Consider the following 20,187-nt stretch of genomic DNA (forward strand, 5'->3'; position numbering starts at 1 on the left):
TAAAGGCACCAGCAAAGGCCATATCCAGTGGATTAAAGGGACAGTCGGGGTTCAGGCAGGGAGGTACAAAGTCACTTCATTATTAGTTACGCACACCAAATGCAGAAAACCTCATTTACTGGTTGCAGAGTAGAAGCATATGCTCGCATTGCAGCTACACAGGTGTTCATGATTAGCTGTGCTATGGTACTCGCTGCTGGCTATGCCTCAAAGACTCTCAAACATGACTTTGTCATGTTCACTGAGTTTAGGCGCACTTGCCTTGATTTAATCCGAGATGTTTCATTTGGATCGACAGACTGGATTTTTTAATATATGGCTTAATGCATTTATTTTGGCATTTTGTCTTGCCCACGTGGCGACTTGTGGCCCTCTTTGTAGCACTGATTATACAAGTTATGTGTAGTACACGGAGGGTATCCCTGCCCCATGACAATGGCTCAATATTAGCTCCTTGCATGGGTGATCTACAACCCCTTTTTTAGTAACTCTCTGGTGGATGCATAATGTTTGGCTTGTCCTTGATTGGCCCTGCTAAGGAGGATAGAGCTCGGAAAATTATCTTAAAAATGAGCCCGATTCCTCTTTGGAGAGTGCAGTCTCTATGTAAATCTATGCTGTAATATATTTGTTAGATCTGTCAGCCTTAGGGTTGTCTTCCCTCAAACTTTTTGTCTTCCCTCTCCAGTTTACTGACCTTGTTTTAGCTGGCCTTAGACTTCTACACACTTTACTACTGCTAACTAGTGTTAACCCCTTCAGTGCCCATGACGAGCTGGACTCGTCATGGGCCGCGGTGGCGCTGTGCCCATGACGAGTCCAGCTCGTCATAGACCCCGCCCGCTAATGCAACGGCCGGCACTGGGCGGGGAAAGGGGCCGGCACTGGAGGGGTTAAAGTGCATGTGCTCACTCCTTAAAACGTGGTAACATTGGCTTATCCCCAATTGGCATATTTAATTACTTTTTAAGCCCCTAGTAAAGGGGTACTATGTGTATCCATGGTCTGTAAATAAATGCTACTAGTGGGGCTGGGCCCTTTAAACAGGTCTCAGCCCAGCCACTTTGGCCTGGTAATGCAGTTTTAAAATGTTATTTCGATCGAGTAAAATAAACCTTTTGCTATGCCCAAACCTTCAGTTTTAATACATATAATTTACCCCTAAAGAAAGCCCTAAACAGTCCAGAGAGCAGGGTGCCGTGCATGTAAAAGGTTGTACATGGACCTTTAAGTTTAATGTGTTCTGGAAGTGAAAGATCTTTAAATTTATTTTCACTATTGTAAGGCCTACCTGTTCCATGGGATAACATTGGGGTCACCTTATTACATTTAATAAACTGTAATTTCCAAATGGAAACAGACCGCCAGTTCATGTTTGGTGTCTTTGGAATTGTAATGAAAACTCCTATCTTATGGAAAAATGATTTTGAATCACAATTTTGAAAATGCCACTTTTAGAAAGTTGGTATTTTCTTGCCTTAGCCGTTTGGTGCCTGCAGCCTATCCCTGGGCCATATGACTGGGTGTAGCTGACAGCTGAGCTTTCTGTATTCCTCCTAGACAGCCACCCACAAAAGAGAGCTTAGGTATGCCTGGATGGACAATCACTGGCAGAATAGGAGGGCAGAGCTGGGCACAGCCCCACTTATAGTTAAATAGCTGTGTCCTTCCCCCTACATTGAGCTGCACTCCCCTTTTAGCAAGTCTTGGGCCATAGCAGGAAAGGCAAGAAGCCTGTGGTTTCAAAGAGATACCTCTAGAATCATTTCCCACTTCAAAGGGGAGAAACAGGTATACATATTTGACCTCAGACACCAATTTGTCAATACACATCTCAACCTGTTGAAACTATTCTAGGAAGAAAGACTGCTGTCCTGCTGAAAGGACTGCCATTCTGCTGGACTGCTGCCCTGCGACTACTACTTTGCTGGACTGCTGCCTTGCTGGATTGCTGCCATGCTGCCCTCCTGCCTGAGTCAGAGGGATTTGGATCTGAATCTAAACCCAGGAGTCCCAGAGTGACTACACAGTCTAGTCAGAGTTAAAGGAACATAAAAGACTCTCAACCACTGGAACCAGCATCCAGATCCAGCTGGAACAAGCCATGTGGTGCCCCTGAGGTCCTGGACTCTTGGTGTGGCCTCAGAGAGGCTGGATTAAAGTTTTTGGGCTCTTTGCAACTGGGAGCGAGCCTGTTGGTGGCAAAATCTTGTCAGTCGCAAAGCCTGCCAACGCGAAGATGCATCTACCTTCACACTAAAGCATTGAGTGCTCGCGGAGAGCACTTTGCAGAGCACCACCCTGGCCGTTTTCAACAACAACCGGATCTTCGTTGTACAGTGATGGCCATCCACAACTCTCGGCTTGCTTATCGCACTACATCGAACAACCATCCACGACGCTTCCCTGCTCCTCGCGGACCCCTCCACGACAAATGGAACTCTTTGCACTGGACTGAGACAGTACATTTTCTGTGGACTAACCTGGTACCTGTGCTTCATCGTGGTCGGCCTAAACTTGTGAATTTTTTCCACTCTCGCACGACCAGATAGCCATGAGTGGCGCTATGGGCTTTTTGGCACTTGTTTCACTTAAATCTTTAAAATTGCATATCTCAGTATATACTGATTGGGTGTTTGTCATGTTAGCCTTGTTCTATTTATTAAAGTCTACTCTAGTTTTCTAATATGGGGTGGGATCCATTTTGTTTGATGTTTTCTTTTATTGCTGTTGGAAGTGTTGCAAAAACACTTTACATATTGCCTCCAAGTTAAGACTAATTGATGTGTACCAAGCTACCAGAAGGTTGTGCACAGGTTAATTTGAGGTTTGCTTGTGACTTTACCCTAACAAGGATTGTGTTTGCTGTATGAGTAGGATTTCACCCCCCAACCAGTAACCAGGTTTCTTACAATACTTATCTAGTGCCCGCACACCTGATAAGATTTCTTGTCGCTTTGGTAAGGAGCACAACACAATTTACCCAACTGATCCGAATTCAGAGGAGTTCTAATCTCAAGGATTTACAAAATAGAGGAATGGGAGGGATAATGTCAATACTGACACTGTGAAAGACCGAGAGAAGAGTTGTACAGTAACCATCCAGCAAAGAACTCCCTGTCTCTCCTAACATCTGCTTCATAAATTTTAGGCATAGGAGATTGCTTCACAAAATGGAGAAGCACCTCAAGGTAATTATTTTTCAAACCTTTACAATATAATAGTCAATGCATAAGGAAAATACAATTTAGGAGCCAATCAGTCAAACTTCTGTCCATGATGCACTGCCAAAACAGATGTTCACCACATTTTGCATGTTGCTCTCCGCATCTTTGCCAATATTTAGACATTTTTGTGAGCATTTCTGTTTATGTTCCTGAATGGGTAATTCAGGCTGGACTGTTGCTATTGGAGCAGGGTCAAGGCTATCCTGAGCAATAGCCATCGGTCAAACAAACTGAAAACATTTCCCCATCACCTTTATTGCGTTTGATGTAGCCATGCACTCTACAAATTGACTAGATTAGATTAGTTGTGCCTCCCTAAGTGGCAAGGGTGTGCCCAGAAGTTGGACCCATGCTCACTGTGCGAATGGAGTCAAGCTACATCTGATTACTGAGCCACAATCAGGGCAAAAGAGGACGGGTTCAGGGAGGACCTGGCCTAGCAGTTCGAGCCAGACTGTTCCTATAGGAGCATGGTTAAGACTTATTTGCATATACCTGGGTACAAACTGAGGTGGCATGGTGGGTAAAAGAACAATAGGTTGGAAAGCTACCCGAGCGATTGCCAGTGATTAGACAAATTGCAAGCAATCTTCCCCTCACCTTTTTGGTGTTTGGTGTACCTCCCTAATTGACAAAGGTATGTCCAGACGTGGGTCCAGTGCTCACTGTGCACACTGGAAATAAGCTACTGCTGACTGATGAGCCCCAATCAGGAACAAACCAGTCTTGAGTTGCTTGTGTTCTGGTTCAGGAAGGACCTGGCCAGATGATTCAGACTGGACTTTTCCTATTTGAGCTGGGTCAAGACTTATTTGCATAAAACTGGGTCCAAACTGAGGTGGCATGGTAGGCAAAAGAACAATTGGTTGGAATGTTACCCCCAAACTATTGCCAATGGTTAGACAAATTGCAAGCATTCTTCCCATCATCATTTGTGTGCTTGATGTTCCCAAATAGGTCTTATCCCTTATCCAGATTGTTAGAAATTGGGTTTCTAGTTGGCAGGGCTATGCACCCTGTTCATATAGGGACTACAATCCTAGTCAGGATAAGTCAGATACACTATGCTGTCTTCCCTCACAAAGTCATGCACCAGACCTTTGGGAATGTGGACCCTCAGATCAGAGGGCACTGAAGAAACACTACCCCCATCACTGCTGGAGTCAGCCTGCCTGGTATTAATGTCCAGCTCCTTCAGACTTAATTCATGAGGTAACATGTTTTTCCTCTTCTCAATGGCAAAAATCTTTTGCTCTACCTCCATTTTTAATTTGGCAATTTTAGATTTTTCTCAAGTGTCCTGTCCTCTGACTCCTCTGGAGGCAGTCTGTGGGTGACACACTGCTCCCTGTCCAGGGCGGAATCTCCTATCCTGGGAGAATATGCCCCCCCTCCTCCAGTAGCAGTCCAAGGCCCTCCTCTGGGTCCCTGGCCACAATCAACCTCCTCATCCTGCTCCTCATCCTCCTCTGGGGTCACATTCAATGCAGCATGGGCTTCTGAACAGCACCTCAGCACCTTTTAGAGATCCTCCTTCCTGGTGGAGTTCTTTACAGGAAGCCCAAAGTCCTTGCAGAAATCCTTGAGCTGGGCAACAGTGTAACCCTCCAGGTTGGCCAACTCAAAGTCCGTTTTTGCAGATGTAGATGTAGAACCTCCCGTCAGAGACATGATTTTTTTTTTTTATTCCAATCAAGGAGGACAGAAACAAACAATAAAATAAAAAACTGGCGATCAGGGAGAATTGACTCAAATTGTTCTTATGTGTGTATTGTTAGTATGCACCCAATTACTTAAAGGCACTGCACAAACACAAGTCCTATTCTCACAGCTGATCACCAATGTTAGAAATTAGATCTCTAGTTGGCAGAGCAATGCACCCTGTGCAAGTAGGGACCACAGTTCTTCTCAGGGTAACTCAGATACACACCCTAAATTAATAAGTGCTCACCTTTTTGTAGTTTGGCACAGAGCAGCCAGGCTTAACTTCTGAGGCAATGTGTAAAGTATTTATGCAACACTTAAAACAGTAAAAAATGTGAAAACACCGCACAAAAATATTCCACACCAGGTTCACAAAATAGAGCTTACTTTAATAAACAAAACAAGACCAAAATTACAAAAATCCAACTGGAGATATGAATTCTTAAAGAATATCTGTAAATATAATGCTTAAAAGCATTCAGGCTGACTGCGATGGAGCGCGGGCCGGAGACAGGGACCAACCTTGCCCGCTGAAAAAGTACATTGTTGCGTTGTCTACAGGGCCCGACGAGTGGGGCAGAGAAGGCAATGCATTGTCGTCCATCCTTTTGGATGTAGGCGATGCATCGGTTCCAAGACGTGCAAATCGAAATGCGTTGATGGGGACGTTTTCCGATGCAGGCGATGTGTCATTGTTGAGTAGTGCAGCCAGCGATGTGATATCCTCAAAGCAGATGTTACATCGGCACAACAACGGTGATGCGTGGATTTTCTTAGTTGCTGCACACAAACCCACTTCCAAGGGCCCAGGGCTGGTTTGGCACCACCTGGCAGGGCAAGACTAACAGTTGGCAGGGTCCAGATGCTGTAGCAGGATTGTTGGAAGTCTTTATATCCCTGAGACTTCTGAACCGAAGGCAAGCCAGCAAGGCCTTCCAGTCACTTTGGTTCTTGGGTGTGGCGATGCAGGTTCAGTCCTTCTCACTTCCAGGCAAGGAGGGCAGCAGGCAGAAGGGCAGGCACAGTGAAGCAGGAGTCCAGAAAAGTCCAGCACAGTGGCAGTCCTTTCAACAGCACAGCAGCACAGCAGCCCTGCTCCTGTCAAAGTAGCTTCAGGTCCGGAAGTGTACTGCCGTGGTGATGTCTAGGGTCCAGTACTTATACCCAGGTGTGAGTTTGAAGTGGCGTAGACTTCCAAGAGAGGCCTTTGAAGTGCACAGGGTCCCTGCCCTTCCTGCTGTAGCTCCAGACTCACTACTGGGGGGTATGCATACCTTTGTGTGGGAACTGGCACAGCCTATGCAGATGTAAGTGTCAGCTCCTTCTCCCCATCCTGCCCAGGGTGGCTCATCAGGATGTTGATGGCCCATCAGTCACACCTCAGCTCCCTTTGTGTGTAGCTGTCTAGAGGAAATGCACAAAGCCCCTGCTGTCACCCACCCCAGACGTGTATTTAGAGATGGGCAGAAGGCATCAAATGGCTAAAGGTAGAAAATGGCAACTTTCTAAAAGTGGCATTTTAGAATTACAATATAAAATCAAACTTAAAAGTAAATGTCCTACTTTTTAAATACACTGCACCCTGTCTTTGAGCTGCCCAAGGCCTGCCTCAGGGGTGCCTTATATTAATAAGGAAGGTTTGGGCCTGGCAAGATGGCTCCCTTGCTAGGTCGACATGGCAGTTTAAAACTGGACACAAAGGTTCTGCAATGGTAGGCCTGAGACATGTTAAAGGGCTACTTAAGTGGGTAGCACAATCAGTGCTGCAGGCCCACTAGTTGCAATTCATTTATAGGCCCTGGGCACATCTAGTGCACTTTACTAGGGACTTATAAAGTGTCTTAAAAATGCCAATTGTGGATAAGCCAATGTTACTATGTTTTTTAGGGAGTGAGCACATGCACTTTAGCCCTGGTTAGCAGTGGTAAAGTGCATGGAGTCCTCAAGCCAACAAAAACAAATTAAGCAAAAACAGGGAGGAGAAGGGCAAAATGGCTTGGGAGTTACCTTGCAGAAAGGGTCAGGTCCAACACAGATTTTACCCACAATAGTACAAATAAATTATTCCAACATCCTCTCAGACCATTTCCCTGCTGTTATGGTGTTCTACAAGGTTATTTCTTCTTAGCCTTTCTCTTTAATTCTGACACAAAATTTTGAGAATCTCTTATTGGAAAGATTGGTGCATTGTTCCACCACTATGCTAACTGTACACAACTGTACTTATCAGTTACATCAGGAGAAGACAATTGTGCACTCAGAAGATATCAAATCCTGAATGTACCACAACTAACCTCAAAGTGAACCCTCAAAGCAGATTTATTTCTTCTATTAACGTCACCCGTATCTCATTCCAGTCAGACCTAGATCTCTTCTCTCATCACAGCTTGGATATTGATCAGACTTTCAATGACAAATCTCTAAGCTTGGCCCTCAAAAGTAAATGCTATCGTGGCTTGAATATATAAAATTTGGTGAAAGCACTTCAAAGTTGACTTTGCATTCTCTGAAACATAAAATACTTCCTACAAGATTCTGATCACCTTCACACTGTTCTCAAGGCACTGGTAACTCTTAGCAGAATATGTTAAACTTATCTGTTGTCAGGTTTCAACCACATCACTTTGATGGCCATTCCCCTACACGGGCTCCATGAGAAATCTTAAAGCAAATTAAACCTTTTCCCAAAAATTGTAATCCTGAAGTGCGAGGTCTAGTTGATGATGTCTAGCATTCCTGCAAGTCTTCTTTTAATGGAAACTGTCTCCACATTGGCACATGTCACATCTGTCAGACTTCAAAGGAGACTGACTGCATCGCTGAAGGGCTGTCTGTTTCTTCTATCTGTCCCCTCTCTGCTAGATCCCATGTCTTGATGAGTCTGTAACAATATACACCATATGTCCTTCATATAAGGGGTTTGTGAAACTATTATTTTGCCAGAAAAGTTTTGTGAAGGAGACAAACTTTGCAACAGCGTAAAATGTATATCCTCTGATAAACTGTAAACACAAAAACACTCCTGAAAAACAGTTTTTGGGAAGCCAATTTTTAGAGAAGCTTTTCAACTAAATGTGGGGGCTTGGAGTGAAGGAGTAACATCCCACAACACCTCTTTTTCCTGGTTTATTTCCTGCAAGTGTTTTATTTCCCACCTTGGCAACGCTCAGTGATGTTTGGTGAACTTCTGCCCTAATTCTATTTCATAAACCAATTTTTCTCCTTTGGACATAGCTTCTTCACACGAGGTTCTCCTATCTTTTTCATCATTTTTTGTGTCAGATTCTGACAGCGAACTTAAATTGTGATTCTATAACTAACATGGTAGATCCTTTAACCTCATCTCTGTATATGAGCCGCTAGCAGATCTTGAATATACAGAGCTCAGCGAGAAAAAGGTCTGGTCCTCTTCATCTTTTTATTTAGCTAGGCACATTATGCCATGTACGTCTGTCCTTATGTCACCTTTACAGATATCAAAATGTAACATTTACAATAAAACTCCCCTCATGCTTTTATTACAGATAGGGGTTGCTCTTCCACTAAGGCGGAGGAGCGTCACCCCACTGCTCTCAGAGCAGGAAAAAGGAAAAAAAATTGATAATAACATCGTTATTATTTTATTTTTTGTAAGGGTGGGGCGGGGGCTAGTGTCAGAGCTTGAGAGGAGTGTTTACACACTCTAAGTGCGCATGACGGTTTGGCCGGCCATCTTATGTTCTCCACTGGGCTGCGAGACACAGCATGATGGGGAACATCCACAGGCTCCCAGGGTCCGTCTGAGCACCGAACCACGGTGCTAAGACTAATCACAACGCTGCATAGCAGTGTTTTGATTGGCTAAGGGGAGTCTGTGTTCTTCCTCCTTCTGGGTAGAAGCAAATACGGAGGAGAGACAGCGCCTCGCGGCTGTGACGAGGTAAGTGGTTTTATTTTTTATATTTTGTCTCTGCCACTTCGTTCCCTGCCAGCCACCACTGATTAAGGAAGCAATGCAATGATCACCGTGAAAGAAAATATAAGTCTAGTCTGAGAGAAAAGTGTGAAAAGGTCAGGAATTCCCACCTTGCCGGACAGTTTTGAAATTGAAGGTCTGGAAGCCTCCTGTCAGGGCTGAGGAGTCGATGACGTCTACGCCGTACTCACTCTGACTTCGTCTGTAGAGCGTGACTCCCACCACCAGCACTGCCACTGCCATGACGGCCGCTCCCAGCCCTGAGTACAGCGCAATGTCACTGGCGCTGTCAACATCTGTGGAGAAGGAGGAGGGAGAGAAAAGCAGAGAGCATGAGTTTCATCCAAGTCCCCAAAGATGGCAAATACCTATTAACAGTAGAACATCTCATTTGAGAAGCTAGAGCTAGTTCACAGTGAAACACAAAAGTTTGAACTACATTTCCAAAATTACTCTTAAAGACCAGAACGTAAGGAGGCATTTTAGATATTTCACTTCCGCTACTTCACAATTACAGCTGTTAAGGTACAAAATTGGGTGCAGCGATGTATCAATGTAGAGACCCTCACTGAATCTATATATAGTGTGTGGGAGTCTGCTTTTTCTGAATAAAGTCAGTCTTTAATTTCCTTATTACAGGAGACTTGAGACATCTCTAGTCAGCTGTAATGACGAAATGATGTAGCTGCTCAGCTGTAATAAATCGTTACAGTCGCGTTGTGATGTCATAATACATGTTTCCAGAGAAAGCACCCAAGCTGAAAAGCAGGTCAAGGAGCATCGCTACCGGTGAAGTTTAGAAACTAAGCTGCAAACAGATCTTTTTTCTCAAAGGAACAATGATGAGCAGAAAGGAGATATTTATGGAAATATGTTTAGTTGTTGCACAATAATGGTAATTACAGCAAAAATAGATTATCTCTGCATTTCTCTACACATTGTGAGCCCCATCATTGTTTTAATCTGACTTACATTGAAGTAGTTCTAATATCATCTTGGAATAAATTACTAACTGATTTTTGATGTGTTTAATTTCACACTATATTCTGCTTTTATTCTCCATGTCTGCAACCATACTATCTCCTTCATGGGAAAGAGAATGACACCATGGATGTAAGTGTTCTGAGGAAATGGTGATGGAGTAAATATGGATTCTAAGGTATAACATATCTTCTGAGTCCCATGATCTCATAAAGGACCTCAGCCATCGCCCTCTACATGGTCACAGATCTCTTCAGTGGCTTGCAATATCCTTATCATGTACGTCATGGTTTACTTTATTCCATATATAACAAATATGTGAAAATATTGTCAAGATGGCTGATATTTGTTTAAATCCTGAATAATACAAACATATATGAGAATTTAATCTACATAGAAATGAGAGGTGGTCTAGGCTCAAAAGTGACACAAGCAAAGGCCGGACACTGACCAGTGCAAATGTTGACTCTTTAGTGTAACGCTACCACCTAATAGGGAGGTGCAAACTTACAAACTGCACTCTCGAAGTTGGGCAGAGTTGGCAAACTTCCCACTTTGCACCAGTTCTGGACTGGCCATTGAGCGTTTTGCCAGTGGCTGCAGGCGCAGGGCTTCTTTCAGACCTGGGTAGGTCGCCCCTATCCAAACATGTCCACATAGCCACATTCAAGTCATGGGTCTATCAACGTGGGGCTCTTTTGAACACTTTTGCCATGGCTGATTTTGGTTTCCAGTCTAGCCCTGTGTTGGAAAGTTTGCCTAGCAGCCCACCCTTCACCAGCAGGAGCTGTCTGACGCAGAATACTCGTCGCCAGTGTTGAGAAGAATGAAACTTGTAAGGTAAGACACAAGTTTATTAAGACACCACCAACAATGTCCAAAGCCTTTCTGTCAAACAGTGCCAGAGGAGGCTACAATAGAACGTTGACAGCAGGAGGGGAAAATACCAAGTGGAAGGAAGGGAGGGGGGGGCGGAACAAACCAAGATTACAACACATACATTTTTATAAGAAATGTCTTGCACGATGTGTTTTTGGGGAAAGAAACTCCTGATGGAATTGAGTGGTTGCAAAGTGGGAGAAGAAACCACTGAAACTCTGCATGCCTGCCTGATTCAATGAAAACATGTTTTGAAGATGGTCTCCAAATGTGCTGGATGCTCCCTCTAAGGTGCTGTGTGATAGGGACACACCAGATGAGATAGAATTTGACGTTTTCGTTTATTAGACCATGGTCCCCCATGGAGGGTGCTTTTTGATTGTGCATTAACTATTATGATCTTATCCTGTATTGTGTTACTTATCAGATTTTAGCAGTTTAGCGTCATCATCCTGATTATGGCAGGCTCCATTTCTACTGGACTGTGGATCTTTCTCCTTAATACGAACACTTACTGTATACTTTATACCTCTTTTAAAAGATTATTTTTATGGAATTTTTTGTGTATTCATATTTTAATATCGTACAACTGCCATGATGCTTTTACGGTGTTAACATGGTATAAAGGGAATTACGTTTATTGAATCAAATTGAAGTGCTGGATGGTTTACACTAAACAAGCTGCACCTAAAGTGTATTGCACTTGCATGGACACAGAAGAAGGTTTTCATTCATTGGTAGAAGCATCTCCAAAGCCAGAGCATAACTTATTAAAATAAAATAACAGAACACAAGTTTTTAGAAAGGACAGTTTCAGGCCTTGGAAAATCATGGTGTGGCATAACATGCTTTTTTTTGCACCCTACAGAATTTACACAATTTATCGACCTTGGATGGATGAAAGGCAGAGTAGATCCTGCAGTTTTCGAACATGGGAACCTGAGGTCCAAGAGTGATCCCTTCAGTGATTGCATTATTCCAACGTGCCATCAGACCCACGGTCAAATCCATGGAGTCCAGTAACACCACATCAAAACTATCCACTGATGACGCAATGATGCATAAAACCCCTGAAGCCTAATGATAAACCTGTCAGTAGCTGTGCAGAACGGAAACAATGTCCAGTCATTCTGTTGCAGACATTTTATTCGCTCAGCACAAAGACGAATACCTCCAAGACTTCTTCAGAAATGTGCTAGCAGAAGAAACTGAGAATTTACTGTCAGTAACGTTGGTTCCATCACTTGCTCCTCAATTACAGAGCGGAGAAGTAAATACAGTGGTAAGGGCCGTATGTGATGGTACAACCAGGCCAGCTCCTGCTGCCGTACTTGTCAGCAAGTTCATAATTGGAACCTAGGTTGTCTCCAAGCTGCCAATGCTTGGGACGTTTTACTCCCAGCACACACTGCGACAGCTTGTCTAAGCAGACTGTGACATTACTACGTACGTGCGGAGTCTGAAAGGGTACAGAGCTGATGGGCCCATAGACAGCCCAGGGAGTTTAACTAACACACATTTCCATAACAGACTGTGCGGCAGACACAGTTCATTAATTGTGACCAGAGGTGGCTATTCAGATGGTGACAGCCGCTCCCAGCCTCATGGTTGGCCCCGGTCCTCGGGCCTGATGTATCATCTCCTCCGGCTCCACCTGCGAGATGTCTGCTCACAACAGAACATCTTACAATGTGATGGAGAGAGAGGCAAAGAGGTAGGAAAATAAGAGTAAAGAAGGAAGACTAAATAGAACAAACAGTTTAAAGAAGGGAGTGCAGTGCCAACAAAATAAACTGACAAAGGAGGGTCACCTGGAGCAAGGGCTTTATTGATAATTGAGGCAAGGGACATTCAATCAGGGTTGGTAAAAAGCAACTACTCGCCCGAGCGGCTCAAGTCCAAAAGCATTGGAGTTACTATGGATGACAGCAGGCCATTAGTGACGTTGCTTGTGGGAGCCGAATATTTTCAAATGGTCCACCTCCATAGACTAATTTAGGTCAGATGCCTATCGATTAGCAATTTGGGCCAGCCAATATATGGGCAGCACTAATTTGGCCTCTTCTGGAGGGGATCTATGGCGTGCAGATGAGAGCCGTTCCTTATCTTGAAAAATTGATAAGAATCAGCAACATTCCAGACTCCTGGACTGACCCAAATTGAGTACCCTGGCAAGAAGGAAAAGGCTTGACGTGTTGACAATGGAGACTAAATCAAATGGAGGGGGCCATTAATGGCCGGAAGAGCCCACTACAGAGGGCTCTAAGGCAATTAGAACATTCCACCCCCAGAGGGCAGAATATGTTGATTTGTAAAACAAAGGCCTCTCGGAGCCTGAGGGGGTTGGAAATCGCCTTGGGCTCCGTGAGGCCTTTGTTCACAGCACCAGCTGTTAACAAGCATTGGAACCTTTGTGCTCCAGGCTTCTTCCAGCCGTTAGAAGCCCGGAGTACTCCCTTGTCTTGAATAGAGCGCTCATCATTCCATTGTTCTAATAAATTAATGAGAAAGAAACACAAAGACAAACATTGGAAGGTTAGAGCTCCGGGGTTATACCAGCCATTATAAGCCCAGAGCCACTCCATCGTCCTCAATGGAGCTCTCAACATTCCAATGATCTAGTAAAGTAGAAAGGGAAAGAGATGACTCTTTCAGGGCTCCACAGTTCCAGCAGCAGCCCTTTCTTACGAAGGCATAGGCTGTGGGCTCAATATGTCTATAACATATGTAATCACTTGTCTCATGGTAGGTATGGAACCAAGGGCGATCCCCAAAAAACTGTATAACAATGATCCCAACACCCCGGTGCTTAAATACCAATAGTCCTCTGACACACTACACCTCTTGCACTACTTGAACCTCGAATTCTGTGATGTCGAAATGTGTCTGGCTGGCAGCGTTGTGTCAGTATCTGTCTGCCCAAATGAAACATATGCATAGAAATAAAAAGAAAAATATTTTGGGTCTCCGAAGATCAGCCTCTCAATCTCTAAACACCTACTTCTTAAATAATAAGCATGGATATTACTGAGGGGAAAATACAATTGTATTTAATGTAATCGCCCCATATAGACTGCAACAGAACATGTGTTTTCACATGAACTCTACGTGTCACTTTGTGGTCTTAATTCTGGATTGAAGATGGGTCAGAATGTTTGGACATTAAAGGACTTGGGGCATTGGGAGAACTCTGTTTATCAGCCATGGGTGTTGATTGGTCTTTTTTTATCTTAACAACAGTTCAACGAGGTGCAAAGGACACTGCCTGGCTTTATTCGCTGGCCTCAAAGATGAGGTCGTTAAGCTTCTGTAGTAGCTCAGGAGGCTGCCTCCATCACATGAACACTGACATTCATTTCAGGCAAAACGAGGCAGGCACCACAGCAGACACTGTACACTGAGCTGGTATAAAGCAGAGACCTCTCACCTCTGAGTTTCACAAATGCACCAGAAAAATTGCCATGTTTTATGCTCTTATGCAAGGGCAAATAAGTGCCTTTTATAAGCGCTTAATATGTGCCGGTGGTTGCAGGGGGTGACTATCAGCACTCATTTTGGGGACGTGGTCTTACTTCTCATCATTAGACTTTTGACCCATAAATCAATTGAGAGAAAGCAGAAATGGGATAAAGAAGGAAGAGTAGATTACTAGTAAAACAGTGACAAAGGGATACATAAGGCCTGGAAAACAACTGACAAGAGCGAGACAAAGAAAAAGGACGCGCAGAGCAGTGGAGAAAAAAGGTATGAGGGGAAATTAAAGTCAGGCAGTCTTGGTACTTGGCAACCAGCCACGGCCTGTGCAGGTAAGACCGGTGGGGCAGTGGGGCTGGGTGGGGGTTTGATTTTGACAGATAACGAGAGAAAATTAATTATTTATTTTTTGATGAATTATTTATTTAATTTTCTCTCGTGGTTGTCTGTCGAATCCCCCCCCCCCCAACCCAGCCCCACCTCCCATCACTCTTACCCGCACGGGCTGCTCCTGACGGCAACTGTGCATTCGGCATCCCAGCGACAGTATTCTAAGAAAAACATTCGACCCATGCACTTACTTTTTCACAAATTAAGCACTGTCACGCAAGGTGTGCAGGGAGCTTCAGCTCAAGGGCAGTGCTACGGCCTGACCATGTAACTTTGCGGAATATCTTTTGTGAGTGTAATGCAGTGATGAACATTTTCCTTTTGTCTGCAAACTCTGGAGCTTTCTCTATATGGAAAATACGTTTGTTGATATGACAACTGGTATAATTTCATATTTAATTGTGTTTAAGTAAAAATACATAGTAAATGGTAAGTTGGATATTATGTCATCTCATATCAGAATGGTATTCCCTTTATCCTCTGGTACCCTACCTTCCTCCCCAGTTGGTACATCCTTTCGGTTAGGCTGTGCAGCCTGCCTTAGAATGTTGACGCTGCTGGTATTCTACTCTGTCAAGCAGGCGACAGGGAGCTATGTAACAGTGGCGAGAGGAGACGCCAAATACATACCTGGCGCAGGCATATGCGAAGAGTCTTCGGGGCTTATTTACACGCTCCTCGCGCCGCCGGTCCGTCACTTTTTCCCATTTTAAAAGTGAGGCACCGGCGGCGCGAGGGGCGTGTAAATAAGCCCCTTCGTTTTAACAACAACATATCACACTACCTTGTATTACTACCTGTAGGAAAGTTGTGTATTTGATGTGCTTCGATTGTTATTATGAAGTTTGAGGTCTATGTGAAAAATAGCAAAATTGACATAAGCTGTAGGTAAGAAAGCAGACATTCAACAGATACCATAATGCTTTGTGCCAAGATATCTTTCTTGTATGTGTATAGCCCAGGAGCTCAGCAAATTGACATTCTATAGCTTTAATTTAGGTCAGCTTAAATATAGGAATTTTTTAATATGAAAGATTTTTACGAACCTCATTATGAAATAATATGTGTTGCATAAATCATGCTCTTAACGTTTTGTGAGGGACTCTTTTGGCGTGTACACGATTTGCCTTTTTAAGCTTGCGCTGTCTTTTCTGCAAATATTCGCTCTCACTGGAGACGTTTGGAAGCGATCAGAGTCCTGTTAATATTCGGAAAATATGGCTCAAAACCCCGCTGCCCGTGACAGACGAGAGGAGCTGCCCGCCTAATAAATGGACGGGCCGTGTCATAATGGCGCGCGCTGGCAGCTGGCAGAGTTCATTTTAAGATCAACCGCTAATGACATCAAACTCTTTTAATGAGATCGGATCTTTAATTAGATCTTCAAACTAACCTCGCATTTCCGCAGATGACAGCAGTCAAGGTTCGTTAGCGCCGTGGCGCTGCAGTCAGTAACACATTGCCATTGTGCGCTGTCTTGACACGTGCAGCCATATTGGACTTCAAAATCTGAACTCTAAATAGTCAGAAAAGCAGAAACAAACTGACAATCGTTGGAGCTCGAGTTTAACCAACCTGGTGACGCATCAATAAGGACCCGGAACAGACCAAAGTCTCACTATTAGCTCTGCCCTCCATACTTACTATCATCAGGGCACAAGTCCTAAAAAAAGAAGTGGGGGGACTAACCTAGTTAATCAGAATGCAAGTGGCATCACGGCGCAGGACATCACCGTGTGTGACATCACGGCGCGTGACATCACGGTGCGTGACATCACAGCACGTGACATCACAGGAAGTGCCATCATAAGAAGTGGCATCAGATCTTAAGCCCTCACATATATGTTTAGCAGGTCTATCATTAGTACATTTCAGCACATTTCGAGTAAACATGCAAACCTTTCTGATTCAGGCAGAAGATTCATACTTTTCTAAGCTACACATATAACAGTGTTGCCTTTTGTCAGCGTAAACTTCTTCTACCCATAGTGCTTTAAAAGAATAAATAGTGATACTTAAATTATTTCAGCGCCTTCTCAGGGGTAGTAAGCGCTTTATAAATTACATTTATTTTGTGTAAATACAGGAAAAGACCAACACATCTGATATTCTTACAGTGTATGTGTATCTCCTAAACAGAGCCTTAACAAAGTGAAAAGCTGCCTCTCTTAAGTATGTGTGAAGTGCTAACAAGGTGTGAGCCTTTGTTTCCCCTCTGCTGCATTTGCTTCTAGGTGTGAGGCTACTGACTGCTGCCAGCCATCAGACTCCAACAAAAGGAGGAAGGATGACCTTTCAAATTCGGCCTTTGTTATGAGCCCAGAAGGAGTCTGAACTAAGAAAGCCCTGCTCCCCCTTGCACGTTGTTGTGGATTGAAAGCAGACAACACCATGCAGGCGCTGCTGAATGTAATGTGCCCTGGTGTTTGCAAATTACACCGGGATGAATTCAGCATATTTGTCAGTGGGGCCCAACTTCTGGGCAGGGTGGAGGGCGTCCACCCTGTGAAAATAGTCGGCGGGCGCCGTCCACCTGCGTGTACCCTCGACTCGTGCCCTGTCATACTCACACCACAAATCAGAAAATTTGGAGACCAGCAATTCCATTGAGGCAAGTCACGGAGAATCCCACGACAAAGCTGGGCCACACTATATCATCAATGAACCAACTAACACTGGCACACACCACAATCTAACCATAGATCATAATATGCATATGCAAATGACAACTAATCATTCACACACAAGTAGGTGAAAACCCATAAGAACATAATCTCTGTAAAGACAATTGTGTAGAGATAAGTGCTTAGTTTGTAAATAAGTTAGTGCCAGGCCCCTTGTGAGGAGACCACAGCAGCTTACTCCTCCTCCTCCCCCACCCCTTGCACTACTACTGACAATTCAGACTTTTTATACATTAAAAATGAGTAATACCTGCCACCCAAGCTATTATTCTTGCTTTAGTGGCAGATATGAGTCATTTTAATGTATATTGAATTATTAAAAAACTGTTGTGCTGACCACAAAATTGGAAAACAGCACCACCATGTGGCTGGTTTTCATGAGTCCCAGTGTTGACAATTAAGTGCCGGTGCCGAAAACCGAAAACCACCAGCTCAAATTAAGCACTGGTAGAAATACCCCATATCAGGCTTCAAACCGTCAAAGGCATAAGGAGAGCACATGGAATGAGAGTGAACGCAGGACCACATGGACACCTTAAGAAGTCACAGACAATGACCGAAAGGAGACCTTTACTTTGCAAGGTTAACAGTGATAAAAATTCTCAGAGGGTTTAATGGTAAAAACAAACACGCACATAGGGTCAGATGTGCAAAGATACTGATTGCAAAAAGTGATCGCAAATGTGCGACACAACAGTTTTAAAGCCAGTATCTGATTCTGCGAAGAAATCTATTAATATGTTGCTTCTCAAAAATAACAAATCAAAGGGGATCACAGTAATTAATATTCCTTAGGCAGGTGGCAAATTGCGACTCACTCCAATGGTTACCTTCAGAGGGATTATGGCCTGTAAAGGACAGCAGAACACAAGTCCAGAGAAATCACTTTATAATGGATTTGTTTTTTAAATCAGCCAGTGATTCTCAAAGTAAATTGGGTGCTTTAAAAAGGTTTTTCAATTTTGAAAAACTTGAGTGAGAGCAGACAGCAGGCAGATGGACCATGGCCTATTGCTTCTGAAGTTGGCACTTTGGTACCCAAAAGGGAAGAAATCCGAAGGGAACCCTTTCCATTTGTGACTCAGTTAGCACCCTAACTTGGAACTCAGTAATTGGTCAATAGTATTCGACTGGAATTATGGTTGCAAATCTTTGATACAGAAGGTAACAATTGGCAATTTGTAAGGTCCAAAATGCGGCCACGGCAAATCGTGAATCAGAAAATTTGTAAAGTGGGATTAGCACATTAGGAAAAGGTAGTCACCAACCATCTGGTTTAGAAAATTGGAGAGTTTCCAACTAGTAAACACTTTCAGAGGCGCCAACAACCATGCACCTAGAGATGCAGAACAATATTGAAATGCCTTGGAAACAGGATGTGCTTTTCTATATCCTCACAGTGATCATAATATATCACATGAGTCGAGGAGAAAAATTGGACTGAATCCAGAGCCACATGGTCCATTTGCAGTAACTGGTGTGCACACTTCCGTTTGAACAGTTGCAGCTGCTGTCTGTTATTTATATGCATAATCCTCAGTTTACGGACATATCTTTTGCTATGATTAACACTTGTACGTCTTTTACAATTTTATCAATTGGTGGACGTTTTATAGCTTTGGTCCCGTTTCAAAATTTGGCAAAATGTTTTCTTGCAATATACCCAGTTAGCTTTGGAGATAGGGGAACCCTGTCGACAAGATAAACATGTCAGTAACGAGGAAAATATGAACGTGAATAGTACAATTACATACGTGTTAAAAACATACAACATAACGTATGTTTTTTTAACATCCATGTAATTGTACTATTCACGTTTTAGAATTTTGCCTGCACACATATATATGGAGTGATTTGCCTACGTGTTTTTCCCAGTTTATATAACCCGTTAGGCCCCTGTTTAGAAAATGAGCAGCAAAACTGATAAAAAATGTAAATATGTACACCTGCTCTGATCGGGACGGAAGATCTGTGCTCAAATTGGCGATTAGAGGCCCGCCTATGAGTTGTACAGGAACTGGTGGGTCGCAAACTCTGTAAACGTGTAAACGAAATGAATGTTACTATGAGGTAACAGTCTGGCAGTAGCTTATATTAATTATTAGTTAATCCCCATGGAATGGGGAATAACTGTGTGGACCCAGTTTTACTGGGCGTAAATCCCCACAGTCCCTTGTTCAGGGAGAATTAATGCTCACTTTTAGCACCTGCTCTAAGCAGGTCATAAATGTTGGCAGAAGGCTAGGTGGTGGGCGAGAGTAGAGCGAGGGTGCTTGAGATGAGGAGGAAAAGCTGCCCAGACATAATCCTCCCCAGTCAAAAAATGAACTTGGTACAGGCGAAAACAGTGGCTTGGCTGCTGTTGTAGCCAAACCCTGAAGTGATTTTTCTGGCCGGTAATATTAGGTCTGGTGCTCTCGCACAAGGAAAATATGGTAATTCCACTCTGTCCAACTTGTAATCAAGACTTAGATGTTTAGTCAAGTCGTGTCAAGTTATGGGGATTATAAGGCATTATAAATCGAAAATGACACAAGCCACCAACTGATTAGGTTTGTTAGGAATAGTGGAAACAACAGAGTTTTAAAATTAATGCATAGGCAAACATTGTTGATGGACCAGCTACTGACTGAAAAACCGTTATTAATGTTAAAAATGTAGATTTGCGCACCCAGCAGACATTTTTAGGGAGAACAATATGGCTGCATGATTCAGCAGGGAATACTTTTGCTAATTGTACCTTCTCGCCTTGGTATTTACACAAATTGCAAGCCTCACAACTTTTTAAAAGATTAAGCTAAGCCTTGAGCATCTTATCTCTATGAATCCTCCTTTCAGCCAGCCCTTTAGAAGGGGTAGTTAGTAATGAAATTTAATTTCAAACAAAATATAA

General features: G+C 43.5%; 1 protein-coding gene across 1 annotated transcript in view; it reads right to left on the reverse strand.

Annotated features, from left to right (window-relative positions):
* UNC5D (unc-5 netrin receptor D) overlaps nt 1-20,187 on the reverse strand; it is a 1,316,579-nt gene that overhangs the window by 245,068 nt on the left and 1,051,324 nt on the right. The window contains exon 9 of the mRNA XM_085634460.1: nt 8,997-9,182. Coding sequence (XP_085490586.1) covers nt 8,997-9,182 — 186 coding nt within the window. The remainder of the gene's footprint in view (nt 1-8,996; nt 9,183-20,187) is intronic.

Source organism: Triturus cristatus, chromosome 11 (genome assembly GCF_964204655.1).
Source record: "Triturus cristatus chromosome 11, aTriCri1.1, whole genome shotgun sequence".
NCBI lineage: Eukaryota > Metazoa > Chordata > Amphibia > Caudata > Salamandridae > Triturus > Triturus cristatus.